General features: G+C 48.0%; 1 protein-coding gene across 1 annotated transcript in view; it reads left to right on the top strand.

The window, feature by feature from the left end:
* The first annotated feature begins 3436 nt into the window (after positions 1 to 3436).
* CRYBG3 (crystallin beta-gamma domain containing 3) overlaps positions 3437 to 15605 on the top strand; it is a 121508-nt gene continuing 109339 nt past the window's right edge. The window contains exon 1 of the mRNA XM_079766337.1: positions 3437 to 3803. Within this exon, the coding sequence (XP_079622463.1) occupies positions 3655 to 3803 (149 nt within the window). The 5' untranslated portion in view covers positions 3437 to 3654. The remainder of the gene's footprint in view (positions 3804 to 15605) is intronic.

Below are 15605 nucleotides of genomic sequence, written 5' to 3'. Positions count from 1 at the left end.
TGCAGTCTCAGAATCGAGTGTTCAGAAATGCTCTTATGAGTTCACAATATAAGGATGTACGTCATCTAAGAACGGATAAATATTAGAAAAGTAAATAAACAGAAACTCAGGAGTCACTGTTTTATGGCTTTAAGCTAATTTTTCATAGACAGTTTCCCTTAGTGGAGGCAGGGCACCATACGTGTTACAATTCATTTAAGCACTTTGTTCTACCACAGAATGGAAATTAGGTAGTCATTATTTCTTTCATGAATTAGTTCCTTTTCAGGAAAAAAAAATATCATGGGTTTATATTGGGCCCAACTGTTTAGTTTAGGAGCCTCTAATAACATTTACATTATCTTATATGGTTGCATACTATTCATTATTAGCAGGGATTCTAGCTGAATGATCATTAGCATTATTTCTCTATTCATACTCTCACCACCAGCACTGCTGAACATTTCTATATGAAGGACTTTACACATCAAGATTCTGATGCCTTCTCACTTAGCAAGAATAGTGACTATTGAAGAAATATGACTATTACAGCATTTTCCTTGAGAGCTATTTTTTAGAGAAGTTCTTTTTTTAAAAAAAATACGTTTTTATTGATTTTTAAAGGTAGAGGAAGGGAGAGGGATAGAAAGACAGAAACATCAATGAGAGAGAAACATCATTGGTCAGCTGCCTCCTGTACAACCCCACCGGGGATTGAGCCTGCAACCCAGACAGATGCCCTGATCAGGAATTGAACGAGTTCATGGGTCAACGCTCAACCACTGAGCCACACCAGCCAAGCGAGAAATGATTATTCTTAGAGAAATATAATTTAAAACCGTAATTCGGTAATTACTTTTACTGGCTCCCACCCACTTTTATCCCCAGAAAGACTTTGTGAATAACCCCCTCTCTGGCTAGGCCTTAGGGATAGGGCCTGCTTTGGTCACAGTACAGTGGGGGAGACATCTGGTGGTCATTTAACATTTTGTGAGGAGATAAGTTATTCTCTGGGCCTTCTAGCTGGAAGAAACAGGTTGTTTCATACTCGTCCTTGCTTTCCAGGCTTCCTGGTAAGTGGGCTTTCAATGGAGACTCTCTCCGAAAACAATAAGGTTAGAATTGGGAACTTTACTTGTCTTATTCTAATGTATTATTCTAGCTTTTTCCTGTTCTCTCAGACTTTCAGAGAAGGAGGAAAGATTTGCAAAGGAGAACACAGTCAATCTTGAGGGACAGTCTGAGATAAGCCCAGCTGAAGGAAAGTGGGCGGATTTAACTGGGCGGGTTAAATGGAGCCAGAACCAATTCGGGGGAGTGCCTTGGGCTCTGCAGCAGTCAGTAGAAGCTGAAGTGCTCCTAGGAGGCAGCTGTGGGGTGGCAGAGAGACTCCACAGGCACCAGCTGGTGCTGAAATGACCTGGAGCTTCCAGACGGTCAATCTACTCCTAAACAACCCTCTCCTCCAGCACTCCAGTGCCAGGGGTGGGATGACCCTAAGATACATGTCTTCCCCTTCCCAAGTCAAAACTGCCTTGGACATTTCCTTTTGATCTCATCCTCTATACTAATAAAAGCATAATATGCTAATTAGACCAGACATCCCGACCTTCTGGACAAAGCCAGGGCTGTGAGGGAAGCCCGGGTCCCGGGTGCCAGAGGGAAGCCAGTGCCGGCAGCCGGGGGAAGGAAGGCCTACTCTTGCACAAATTTTGTGCATCGGGCCTCTAGTCTATACTAATAAAAGGGTAATATGCAAATTGGTCACGACACTCTCACAGTAACAACTGAACAGCAGGCTGCGTGGGGCGACAAGGCCGGCAGGGGGGTTAGCGAGGGACAACCAAACGACTGACTAGCAGGCTGCGTGGGGTGACCAGGCTGCAGGGGGGGGCAGTGAGGGCGACCAGGTCAGCAGGGGGGGCAGTTGAGGGCGACCAGGCTGGCGGGGGGGGGGGGGGGTCATAGTTGGATGTGACCAGGCCAGCCGGGGGGGGGGGCAGTTAGGGGTGACCAGACCAGCAGGGGGGGGCAGTGAGGGGCGACCAGGCTGGCAGGGGGAACAGTGAGGGGCAACCAGGCCAACGGGGGGGGGGGGGCAGTGAGGGGCATCCAGGCTAGCAGGGGATGGCAGTTGGGGGCAACCAAGCCAGCAGAGGGGGGCAGTGAGGGGCGACCAGGCTGGCAGGGGGTGGGGGCAGTTGGGGGTGACCAGACCGGCAGGGGGGGGCAGTTGAGGGCAACCAGGCCAGCAGGGGGGGGGGCAGTTAGGGGCAATCAGGCTGGCAGGCAGAGGTGGTTAGGGGTGATCAGGCTGGTGGGGGTGGGGGGGGCAGTTAGGGGCAATCAGGCAGGCAGGCAGGTGAACCAGTGGTCCCAGATTGTGAGAGTGATGTCCAACTGCCGGTTTCGGCCGTTGGGAGTGATCAGGCCAGCGGTGGGGGTGGGGGGAGGTAGTTAGGGGCAATCAGGCAGGCAGGCAGGTGAGCCAGCAGTCCCGGATTGTGAGAGAGATGTTCAATTGCCGGCAGTCGGACATCCCCCGAGGGGTCCTGGATTGGAGAGGGTCCAGGCTGGGCTGAGGGGGACCCGCCCCCCCCCCCCCCGTGCACGAATTTTGTGCACTGGACCTCTAGTAATAAATAATAAGGTGGGAGGAAACTTTTTGAGGTGATGGATAGATTTATGTATAGATTGTGATCTCCAAACTCATCAGGTTGTATACATTAATTAGGTACGGTTTTTTTTGTACTTATAAATTTTTTCATAAAAACTAAAAAAAAAATCCATACTACTTTATTGTTTCAGCACTCACAAGTTTGAATCATACTTGTTTTGATCATGGAGTGTGAGAAATTTGAAGCACATCTGGATTAGGAAAAGTGACTCCGCGCGTAAAGTAGGCCAGCGGAATAAAAAAACGGGGCTGTTGACAGAGCTAGACAGGCATCTCCACCACTGCAGAGGCTCAGCCCTGGGCTCCCCTCAGTGGCAGGTGGAAACTTGGAGTAACTGTTTGTTAGCTGCAAAACTGCCCCGGTCACTCTGGTACTGGAACGCAGCAGGTGCTTTCACAAACTTCAGTTCAGAAGCCTCTTTCAAACGCCTGAAAATTCCTTGCAGGGACTGGGGGTAGAAAACAAATCAGTAACAGGAAGTCAAATTCGAACGCAAAGCCTAACCTCCTTTGTGCCAGAAGCCGGGAGACCTGCCTCGCGGTGGCACGTTCCTGGGTCGGGCTTTCAGGCCAGCGCCTCCAGCCGCGACCCCTACAGCCCCGGCGGACCTACGCCGGGCCGCGGGGGGGCGGAGTCTCGGAGGCGGGGCGGGGCCTCGGGGCCACAGCGGACGAGGGCGGGGGCGGGGCCACCGCGGACGAGGGCGGGGGCGGGGCCTCAGCGGGGCGGGGCGGGGCTGGGCGGGGCCACCGCGGCCTCTGGCTCCTCCCCGGGGCGGGGGCGGGAGGAGGAGCCGCCGCGCAGCGCGAGGAGCTGCCGCGCGGGGAGTGGTGGTGCTCGCACCGCTCCCGCCCGGGATGGACGGAGCCGCGCCGGCCGCCGAGGCGGTCTAGCCCTCACCGGGTCACCCCCGCAGCGCCCGGCCGGGCTCCCAACTCAGGGCACCGCCTCGCCCATTCCCCGCAGACGGCCCGGGACCGGCCGCCGCGCCGGGGTGATGTCCGGCGGCCGTAGGAGGGGCGGCGCCCCCTGGCACAGCTTCTCCCGGTTCTTCGCTCCCCGGAGTCCTTTCCGGGACAAGGAAGAAGAGGAGGAGGAGAGGCCGGGGCCGGGCCACACGCCTGCCCCGGGCCGGGGCGCTGCCAGGTGGGAGTCTTGGGGGCGTCGGGGGAGGGGGTCCTGCGCTGACCCGCCGGACGGGGCTCCCCGCCTGACGCCCGCCGCCTGCCCTCTCGGGCCAGCTGCGCCGGGACCGCCGCTTTCCGTTCTCCTTTCCCCGTGGCTGAAGCTTCCTCCTCCTCGCCCGGCTCCCGGGCCGCACCTCTCCCCGCTCCCGGGTGTGTGAAACGTGGATGAAGTTGGCGGCTCGCGGCCGGGTGCGCACCCCCTGGGCCGGCGCAGCCCGCGCTCCCCTCCGCCCCTCCCGTCCGGGTTCGGTTCCCGGTCCGCGCCCGCCGAGTCCGGGGCCGGGGCGAGCCCCGGTGCCCGCCGCGGGGCCGGGAACGGGCGGGAGCCGCCGAGCCTTCCCGGGCGGAGGGCGCACCCGAGCGCCGGTGTGCCGAAGCCTCAGCGCCTCCCGCAGCTGTTACTTGGCCGGCTTATTTAAATGTTCCCAAAAACGATAAATAAAAAAAAAAAAGAATTGTGATACCGACTTCCCAAGACTTCACCAAATCATAAAAACCCCGCCTGCTTTGGTTACCATTGCCTGGACGTAACCGGTGCCGCCCTCCTTTCGTTCTTGCCCATCTTTCTCCGGGAGCGTTTCCTTGACCGGACAGACTCCGGGGGCGGCCTCGGGACGGTCCCCAACTGCCTTGGTTTCAGGAATGAAAACGTGTTCCTTCCCTGTAAACCTTTTCTCCTTCCTCCACCTGCTATAAAATCCGTGTGTTTGATTTTTATTTTATTTTATTTTATTTTTTTTGGGGGGGGCTGTTGTGTTGTTTTTGGCGCGTCTCACTGAAAGAAAAAAGAACCTTTTCCCGAGTCTTTTCGACCGTCATTAAGGAGGAAGAGGGGTTAAAGTGAACACAGCTTCCCATTTTAGATGGTTGGAGAGAAGAGAGGCTTCCACTCCCTCCCCCGAACCGCACTAGCCCAGTGTGGAACCCCTGTGATGAGAAGGCCGGGCCCCAGAGAGCTCTGTTTACTTCACATTTTAAAGACTGAGAGGCCTTCAAAGAAAAGTGGGTGTGAAACATACCTCTGTGGCTGGGCTGGTCCCATGAGTGTTCAGCCTTGTGACTTGATGCCAGTCGGCTATGTGTTCCTCAGTCTCCCTGCTTGTGGAACGTTTGCTTTATGACCATCTGCTGATACAATCCCACCTCTTTCCAAGAAAGCTCCTGCTCAATTGGTTAGACTTCTCCTGGGAAGTTTCTGCTCTTATTACCCTGAGTGTTAATGGAGAATTTAAAAATTCAGAGTTCCACAGTAGTTAAAAATAGTTTTGAAGTCTTGACTGGGCTCAGCCAGAATGTCAGATCCGCTGGTGTGGGCAGCCTGCCTGTGGTGCCTGGCATCACTGGACAGCACGAACAATCAGGCAATGTGGAAGAGGTGTGCAAAAGAAATCCCGAGCAGACTCCACAAACTGGGACACTTGAGTCCTGTTAGAAAGGAAGAGGTAGGCCAATTTCAGGTTCATATCGAATTGCCCTGAAACCCTGCTGGCCTTTCTGCCGGATTTTGGCTTTTAGGCACTTCTCAAATCTAATCCCCTCTCCGGAGTTAACCATTCTACCAACTAGTCTCTTGCCTACTTACCAGTCCTCTATTCTCACTTATCTCCAGATAGGCACAGACTGGCTGACAATGACAATTTTAATTGTGCTTATATGAACACTCATTTTGTCTTCATCTTTTTTAGAGTTTGCCAGATGTTATGGGGAGAGCAGATAATCCTTTGTGTGGGTGTTTTACCTTTTAAGAGAGCTTAAGTCTTTCTTTTCGAGGATATAAACACAAACAAAGCCTTTATTGAAAGTTTAATGAAACAAATGGAAATGCTTAGTGGTACCAAATGTCCTAGTAACACAACACCCTGGTGTTAACAAGATTGGAAACAGAATTGCGATTTGTCACTGTGATCTTATTTCAATCTGAAAGGGTATTTTGGCTGTGTCTCTTAGAGGCAGTAAAAACTTTCAGTCTTAATGGGGGCCAGGTTTACCTTCTGTGCTGGAGATTGTAGATGCAGAGGGGTCCGTTTGGCAGACTCGCAGTGCTTGGGAATAGGGATGCACAGCTCCCAGGGTGTGCTGTAAGTTATTTGCTCTGCATGTGCTGTGAACACATCGCTTGCGTATTGAGTTTGCTGTTGTTCTGGTCTCATTAACCTTCAGCAATGAAAGAAACACGTTAGCTTGAACACTGTCGTATATACGAATTCAGGTGTGGGCATTCCAGTTGCTTGTCAGCGCCCATATCTTGGGTGGTTGACCAGATCCAGAAAGTGCTTATATTTTTATATTAGATTATACAGGGGTTGTCAAAGTAGGCTTACAGTTGTTCATATGGAAAATAATACAATAATTAATAAATAATAACAAGAATAAATACTCTGTTTTGCATACGCACAACTGTAAACTTACTTTTGCCCACGCCAGTATAGAAACGAAAACTGCAATTGAGGTTTTACACAGGAAAGTTGAAAAGTCTGAGTTCTCTGGCTCCCAGTTTGAAAATCATTGCTGTGATGTTTAGCCCAGTTTATGGCACCCAGGGAACATACTCATTAGAAGTAATAGAGGAGAATACGGAGGGCTTCGTGGTGGAGGCTTTAATGGGGCCTTTGAGGCATTAGTGGTGTTTCTATAGGTAGAGAATTGAGCCAGGAAGATAGAGATAAATTGAGAACAGGTATTCTAGGCTGAGCAAGGGCCAGCAGGTGGTTACGATCTGTTAGGGGCTATGCACATTAGCGGGACAGAGTGAAAAAGGCGGTAAAAAGTTAGATTGAAGCTGGATTGTAAAGGTCTAACAGAGTGTTTGACTCTCGATTTAAAATTTAGAGAATTTTTTTTGCCTGGCCGGCATGGCTCAGTGGTTGAGTGTCGACCTATGAACTAGGACCGTGGTCAGCAAACTGTGGCTCACGAGCCACATGCGGCTCTTTAGCCCCTTGAGTGTGGCTCTTCCACAAAATACCACGGCCTGGGCGAGTCTATTTTGAAGAAGTGGTGTTAGAAGAAGTTTAAGTTTAAAAAATTTGGCTCTCAAAAGAAATTTCAATCGTTGATATTTGGCTCTGTTGACTAATGAGTTTGCCGACCACTGAACTAGGAGATCACAGTTTGATTCCCAGTCAGGGCACATGCCCTGGTTGTGGGCTTGATCCCCAGTGTGGGGCATGCAGGAGGCAGCCAATCAATGATTCTCTCTCATCATTGATGTTTCTATCTCCCTTCCTCTCTGAAATCAATTAAAATATATTTTTAAAAAATTTAGAGAATTTTTGCAAAAGCCTGTTGAACAGAAACTGCTAAAATGTGAAATTTGGAGGATAGCTGCCTACTAATTTTCCCTACTTTGAGAAAATGCCCCGCTCTGTTTCTTTGCTATCTATAACAATAAAAGCATAATACACTAATTAGACCAGACAGCCGAATGACCTTCCAGACGTCATTCCAGACGTCCTTCCTGACGTCCTTCCTGAAGAAGCCATGGCTGCAGGGCGATGCAGAGGCGGTTAGGGGAGATCAAGCAGGCAGGCAAGTGGTTAGGGGTGATCAGGCAGGCAGGAAGAGTCGTTAGGGGCAATCAGGCAGGCAGGCAGACAAGGGGTTAGGGGCGATCAGGCAGGCAGGCAGAGTGGTTAGGGGCAATCAGGCAGGTAGACAAGGGGTTAGGGGCGAGCAGGCAGGCAGAGTGGTTAGGGGCAATCAGGCAGGCAGACAAGGGGTTAGGGGTAGGCAGGCAGAGTGGTTAGGGGCAATCAGGCAGGCAGACGAGGGGTTAGGGGCAATCAGGCAGGCATAGTGGTTAGGGGCGATCAGGCAGGCAGGCATAGTGGTTAGGGACGATCAGGCAGGCAGGCAAGTGGTTAGGGGCGATCAGGCAGGCAGGCAGGTGAGTGGTTAGGAGCTAGCGGTCCCGGATTGTGAGAGGGTGCAGGCCAGGCTGAGGGACCCGCCCCCCCCCTGCAAAAATTTCGTGCACCGGGCCTCTAGTATTATGTATGACAGACCTGTTTATAATGAGCTCTGTGCAATGTTTGCAACTCAGGAGGGGGAAAGGAAGGTGAGAACAGCATTTTTCAAGGGCTGACTGTGCACTTCTGGACTGGTACTTTTACTTAGAGCATGTCATTTAAACCTCACCCTCAGCCTGGAAGGTTGGAATGCTTACCACTATTCTGACAATTAAGGAAACTGAGGGCAGGACAGTTCTTATGGTGGACACTGTTGGTGGTTGGGTGGAACAATTCTCTTTTTTGTTAAATATTTTTTTATTGATTTTGGAGAGAGACAGAGAGAAACATCAGTGATGAGAGAGAATCATTGATCGGCTGCCTCCTGCACGCCCCCACTGGGGACCAAGCTCTGAACCCAAACATGTGCCCTGACCAGGAATCAAACTGTGACCTCCTGGTTCATGGGTCACCGCTCAACTATTGAGGAACACTAGCCAGCCTGGAACAATTATTTGTTGAACTGGACTTGTCTGTCTTTTGCAAAACATTTGGCGTCTGTGACCCCGCCCACTAATTGCCAGCAGCATCCTCCAGTCATTGAAATAATCCTAAACACCACCCAGGTGGGTGGAAGGGAGAGTAATTTATGCCAAATTATGAGAGGAATAAGGTCCAGGGAGGGGTGAGATTGGAACTTAGTTTTTTTCTGACTGACTCCAAAGCTGTGATATTTTTTCTCACACCAGGCTTCTGAGCTCCTTCAAAATACATTAATATCTAAGTCAATTGGACCTTTATTTATTTTGCTCAAGGATGGGTGACAGTGTGTCCCATTTTAGATATATTCTTTTGGGCTGTTCCTTTGAGTGTGCCAATACAGTGTTATTGATAGAAGGTAAGACAGCATCACTAGACTCAGAAATGGGCTGTATCATATTTATCCTGGTGTCTCCTTTGCCTAGGTCAGGTGAAGAGTGAATCTCTGTTTGTTGGTGGAGCATTAAAGCACTTATTAGTGGTTTTCAGCTACGGGTAGTACACACCCCATCTTTGAGCATTTAGAAACATGGAGGATCTTAAATGTCTCCAGACAGTGATTGCCTCTCAGTTTAAAGTTCATAGAATTTTTGCTTGTCACCATAGGTGAGGGTGTTAAATGGGTGAAGGCAGGATGCTAAATGGCTTGTTATATAAGGGATATTCTTATAAAAATGGTCAGTAGTGCCCTTGATGCATGAGATCTGTTGGCCTTCAAGTTCAACTGTTGAGCATAGCTTCAGTTATATGAGGAAGGGAGGTTTGTTCTCTGAATGTTCACAGTGACTCTATTTCATAGACTTGAAAGCATTATAGAAGACTATAGGCCTGGTGCATGAAATTCATGCACTGGGGGGAGAGGGGGGGGGAATCCCTCAGCCCGGCCTGTGCCCTCTTGCAGTCCGGGACCCCTCACTCCTTACTGCCCACCTGCTCGCTGCTCCTTAGCACTGCTGCGGAGGCAGAAGATGCTACCACCACCACTGCTGAGCTTACCAACCGTGAGCCTGGCATCTGGCTGAGTGGTGCTCCCCCTGTGGGAGTGCACTGCCAACCAGGGGGCAGCTCCTGCATTGAGCATCTGCCCCCTGGTGGTCAGTGTGCATCATAGTGACTGGTCATTCTGGTCGTTCTGCCGTAATGGTTGCTTAGGCTTTTATTATATAGACTAGAGGCCCAGTGCACAAATTTGTGCACCAGTGGGGTCCCTTGACCTGGCCTGTGGGATTGGCCCGAAACCGGCTCTCCGACATCCCCTGAGAGGTCCAGGATTGCGAGAGGCACAGGCCAGGCTGAGGGACCCCACCAGTGCACAATCAGGGCCAGGGAGGGACATGGGAGGCTGGCCAGCGGGGAGGGACTGTGGGAGGGCTCCAGGGCATGTCCGGCCCATCTTGCTCAGTCCCAATTGGCCAGACCCCAGCAGCAAGCTAACCTACCAGTTGGAGCTCTGCCCCCTGATGGTCAGTGCACGTCATAGCGAGCAGTTGAGCAGCCTTAGCATATCATTAGCATATTGTGCTTTGACTAGAGGCCCAGTGCATGAATTCATGCATGGGTGGGGTCCCCAGGGGAGTGGGGAGGTGGGACACGATTGGCCCTCCAGGCGACGGTGGGACGCCTTTGCCAGCCTGGGATCTGGATCCGTCCACTGACATTGGTGCGGTTGTTGGGTGCCACATGGCAGCCACTTTTATATCGTTTCTTCCTTGCGGAGCATCTAGGGAGGGGAAGCGGCCCCAGTGCCCGACGCCAACTTCCAGGAGGCCAGCGGTGCTGGTCCATCGGTGCTGGCCCGTTCTCCAAAGATTGGACCTGCAGGACTACTGAGGGAGGGAGTGGCTGCTGCCAGGCTGGTGGGCCCCTGGGACAGGTCTGTTAGCTGAGCGACGCTCTCACTGTGGGAGCTCACTGAGTGTCTGTCCCCTGGTGGTAAGTGTGCATCATAGCAACTGGTTGACCAGTCATTCTGGTCATTCCAGTCATTCTGGTTGTTTGGCTCCTTAGGTCATAATGGTCGCTTAGGCTTTTATATATATATAGATTGGTTGAATGGACTGCCGGACACTTAGCATATTAGGCTTTCATTATATAGGATAGGATAATCAGTAACTAGTTTAGTTGAATAGGACATATCAGTGTGATGTTGAAGGACCACATCAGAAGTCCAAGCCTACAGTAATTAAAGGAGACTAGAAAATTCTAGAAGTACTCAGTGGTGTGTTTTTCTGAGAATCTTGAGCTCCCAGGTTAATGGAAAGCACAGAACCTACTCTTGGCAGCAGAGTAGATATGTAGGCTGTTTTAGAGTGCTGAAACTGTAGAGGTTTTGTTTTTTTTTTTTGGGGGGGGGGTTAGGGTGTATGCCAGACGGCTAATTTGAAGATTCTGTTTCTTGCTGAGGGCATTCTTGAAAACTAACTCAATTGTTCACTAAATGTGTTACAGAGTTGCACGTGTACCTCAAATTGTCCTGCAGTAAATTTACTCAGAACTTCTAACTGTATTAAAGCAATAATAACATTTTTGGGTAGGTGTTTTTGTTTTTTTTCATTAAGAAGTTAATAGCAAATTTTGTAAAATAAGAGGAAAATATTATTCTCTCAAGATAAAATATTTCTTAACTAGAGTTCTGATGAATTGCACTGAAGCTAATACAACTGTGCTAGCAAGAAAACACGGGTTGATGTAAAGCTAAACTCAGGAAAATAATCTGGGCTATCTCCCAGTTTATTAAAAGAGGATCAGCATAAAAAAAAAGATAAAGAAGTCATATTTATTTTGAGTCATTTCAGTTCATTAGTTTGAGTAGTTGTTGGTGTCTAGTATGGTGCTAAGCAATGGGGATACAAAGAGGAATGAATGACCAAAACTGTCCTCAAAGAGGTATTAGTTCATGGAGGTAAACATGTGCATGTCTTCTCTCAAGATGAGCTCATTATAAGGCAAACATGTTTTTGGTGTGTGTGACTTACTTGGTTTAGAACATACTATCAAATATTGTGTGAGAACTTCATTGGGCTTTCAAAATATTTTCTCGCATTATTAGCTTTTCTCTGAGCATGGTTTCATTTGCATCCTTTGCCAGCCCAGTACAGGGGGCAAAGTGATGGAACTGTGCCAGCAGGTGAGGGGCAGCCTTCCCTCTGTCCCTCCTGCCTGCCGCTCCTTGACGCTGCAGGCTCAGCAAGTCCTGTAGATGGAGGCAGACAAGCACATCCTTTCAGGAATCAGCATGCCAGGGGAGTGGAGACCCTTACACGGAATAGCTGGAAGTTTGAAGTTTTGCGACCAAAATAACTCAATTTAGTTGGCAGTATTGAATGGCCAGGTAATGGCACAATTTATTTAGTTGACAGTATTGAATGGCCAGGTGACGGCACAATTCCAGCAGGACTGCGCCTCACTGTTGAACCCCTGGGAGTACTTAACTGGAAGTGTCCCAAAGCAGCGGAACGACTGTTTGCCTAGCAGGTGTTTTTTTGCCTAACCAGAGTAGCGATGACAAAAGCTAGACCACCAAATATATATCTCTACCATATGTGATGGAAAGACTTTTTCTTTTCCCAAAGAAATAAAATGGAGAAAGCCTCTTGAGTGGCACCCTTTTAAAAAGAAAAGAAAAGAAAAGAAGAAAAAAGAAAAGAAAAAGCTAACCCATCCTTTCTTGAAGCCTTAATCAGACCCAAGCCCTGTGTTTGGGGCTTTAAATGCAGGGGTAGCCCTAGCCGGTTTGGCTCAGTGGATAGAGCGTCAGCCTGTGGACTGAAAGGTCCTGGGTTCGATTCCGGTCAAGGGCACATGCCTCAGTTGTGGGCTTGACCCCCAGTAGGGGGCGTGCAGGAGGCAGCAGATCAATGATTCTCTCTCATCATTGATGTTTCTATCTCTTTCCCTCTCCCTTCCTCTCTGAAATCAATAAAAATATATATTTAATAAATAAATAAATGCAGGGTGGACAAAGGTAGGTGTATAGTTGTTCCAATGAAAAATGATACAATGATGAATAAGTAATAATATAAGAATAAACTGTTTCGTGCCCTAACCGGTTTGGCTCAGTGGATAGAGCGTCGGCCTGCGTACTGAAGGGTCCCAGGTTCTATTCCGGTCAAGGGCATGTACCTTGGTTGCGGGCACATCCCCAGTAGGAGGTGTACAGGAGGCAGCTGATCGATGTTTCTAACTCTCTATCCCTCTCCCTTCCTCTCTGTAAAAAAATAAATAAAAAATATATTTTTAAAAAGAATAAACTGTTTCACATATACTCACAACTGTAAACCTTCTTTTTTGCCCACCCCTTTATATATGTTCACTTAATCCACAGAGCAGCCTTATAAGAGAGATACCTTTACTCCATTTTACAGATACATAATTTAAATCTTGGAGAAGTCTAATAGCTAATCAAAAATCTCGAAGCATCTGTGATAGAGACAGCAGTCAAATTTTCCTTCCTGAACTCAAAGCCTACAGCATTATGTGATGGCTTCCTCTGCTTAACTTGGGAAGACCCATAAAAAAAAAGTCTGGCTTTAGAAAATGGTTTTGAATGCAAATAAAAGACAATGGCATGCCGCTGGATGACTGTCCAGATGGCCTGGGTCAGTGTTCTGTACAAAAAAAAAAAAAAAAAAAAAAAAAAAAAAAAAAAAAAAAAAAAAAAAGTATAGTCCTAGCAATTGAGAGAAAGGAAAATAAATTGTATGTACTTATACAATTTATAAGTTTATATTTAAACACGGAAAGGGTCAATCTTCTCCAACAGAGATACAAATTGAAACTATAGCAAGATGCCACATTTCACCTGCTTGATGAGCATGATGAGTTTGATATGGGGATGCTCATACACTACTGGCAGGAGTGTAAATTGATACACCTCTTGGGAGGGAAATTTGATGAGTTCTGTCAATACATTCATGTACTCTGACTTAGCAATTTCCCTGTAGGAATTCCGTCAGAAATATGCAATTTGCAAGCAGGCCCAAAGTTGCCTTTGCAAGTTTAGTCATTGTAATGTAGTTTTAATAATCAGAAAGTGAAAAATAAAGTCAAGTCCCATCAGTAGTGGACTAATTGATAAATCATGGTACATCCATGTAATGGAATATTATTACACAGCTGTCAAAAAGTATGAGAAACCTTTTTATGTGCTGATAAGGAAATATCTCCAAGATACATTAAACTAAAAAAAAAAAAAGCAAGATGCAAACCATTGTGTATAGTATGTTCCTATTTGTATATAAAAAAACGAAGGTATGAAAAACTGTTACTAGTGTTGTGTGAACTATTTAGAAGGGATGAAAGACTGAGTGAAGGAATGAGGAAGAGAAGGGAGACGTCATTTTACACCTTTTTATATTTAAAAGTTATGTGAATTACCTATTTGAGAAAAAAATTGTTTAAAACCTAATGGATATCTTATATAAAAGAGGAAAAGAAAACCAAAGAATTTATAACCCTGCATTAGCAAAAATTCCCCAAAGAAAGAATGAACTCATAATTTGTTCAAGTGGGAAAAGTTACAATTAAGGCTATAAATACATGGAAGTAATATTTATAGTGCAGAATGATATTTTGATACTTTGATATTTTGATACTTTCTACAAGTATGAGTGAGGTTTGTTTCTATGGCAGTAGTCTATAATGTGAAACTGGGTGGAGTTAACAGAGCCTCAAGGTGAGATCCCTTTCATCTGCTTTGACTAGCACTGTGACCCTGGCAGGTCATTAGCCCTCTCAGACTCTGGTTATAAAGTGAGGGAGGTGGCCCTCATCTCTAAGGTCTCTTCCAACTTTAGCATACCAGCCAGAACTCCATAGGGCACAAAATAAAGAAATATGCCTTATAGATCAGGAAGACTTTTGTTTTACTGGAAAAGTCACACATGAAAATGCATTGGTTAATTCCTCTATATGTCATTTTCATCATTTGATTGAAAACCTCACCAATGTTTACCAAGAATTGATTTAGTGCCACTTGTACCAGGCACTGTGCTAGTCCCTGGGAACCCAGCAGTGAACACAATGCAGCATGGTCTTTGACTCAAAGCACTCATGCAGATTTGTGGGGAAGGCAGACCTCCCACAAGTCTTTCTTCTTGCTAAACTACGTAGCAAGGTGATAGATAATGCAGGGCCTGTGGAGCATCTAACAGGTGTGGACCCATTCTAGAGACTCTCAGAGGAAGCTGTTTTAATCTCATTTGAATTGTTTCTTGTATTTCTGTATGTGTGTCTAAAGAAGAATGCTTTACTAACCATTCTTGATCTATAAACTTTAGATATTTATATTGACTTCTGGTTATGGTGGGTGAGGACTAGCTATTTGACACCTCTTCCCACTTCCCTTTATTCATCCATCCACAATAATTGTTATTAGTTTTGGGATTAAATCAAAAGCAATCTTTAGATTTATGTAAAATTGTTTTGGTTTCATTATTGCGGCATGCTTTTAAGGAGGGTGATTTTTATATGCTCTTTGTGACCAGTAGCACAGATGGCAGTGCTGGAAGTGACATGAAAATGGTATTCGAGTGCTCTCACAAATACTAGTTTCATGAAATTTCTGCCAAATGTATGTTAGATCCCGCCAGCACGATCGGCCACCCCGAGAGGAACTCAGATCGGGAGGCGCTCCGATCAGGCGGGTGGCCAGAGGAAAACTGCTGCTGGCGGAAAACTGGTGCCAGCAGCCACGCAATCGGCCACCCCGAGTTCTGCCACCGGCGTCTTCCACTGGCCCCATGGGTCCTTCCGCAGGGCTGTTTAAGCCGGCGGGAGGAGGGGGGGGGGGTCGGGAGTCCCCGCCCCCCGCTCCTACCGCCAGCCAATCAGCCACCCTGAGTCCCACCCCCACGCCTCCAGCCGGTCCAATCGTGGGCGTAGCGGAGTGATGCAATTTGCATATTACCTTTTTATTATGTAGGATTATTGAATTTAGAGAGGAAGGAAAGGGGAGAGGGGGTGGAAGGAGGGAGGGAGGAAGAGAGAGAGAGAAACATCAGTTTGAGAGCGAAACATCGATTGGCTGCCTCCTGCATGCACCCTGACTGGGAATGCAACCTGTCACCTGGGTATGCACCCTGACCAGGAATCGAATCTGCAACACCGGCCAGGGCTGGTATTTACTTTTTGAAAGTGTCACTTGGGCATGGGTGTGTGTGTTGTCTCACATAGATTGTTGCTTTATTAGTGTCTAGAAGAATTTACACAGGAGAAAGGATTTGAACTGGAGGTTGGAGGTGGGGTCAGCCTTGGCCAGGCTCTGGGAAGGCGCT

Source organism: Cnephaeus nilssonii, assembly GCF_951640355.1.
Source record: "Cnephaeus nilssonii genome assembly, chromosome: 3".
NCBI classification, from domain to species: Eukaryota; Metazoa; Chordata; class Mammalia; order Chiroptera; family Vespertilionidae; genus Cnephaeus; species Cnephaeus nilssonii.
The sequence above is the reverse complement of the archived record's forward strand: the minus strand, read 5'-3'. Positions and strand labels throughout refer to the sequence as shown.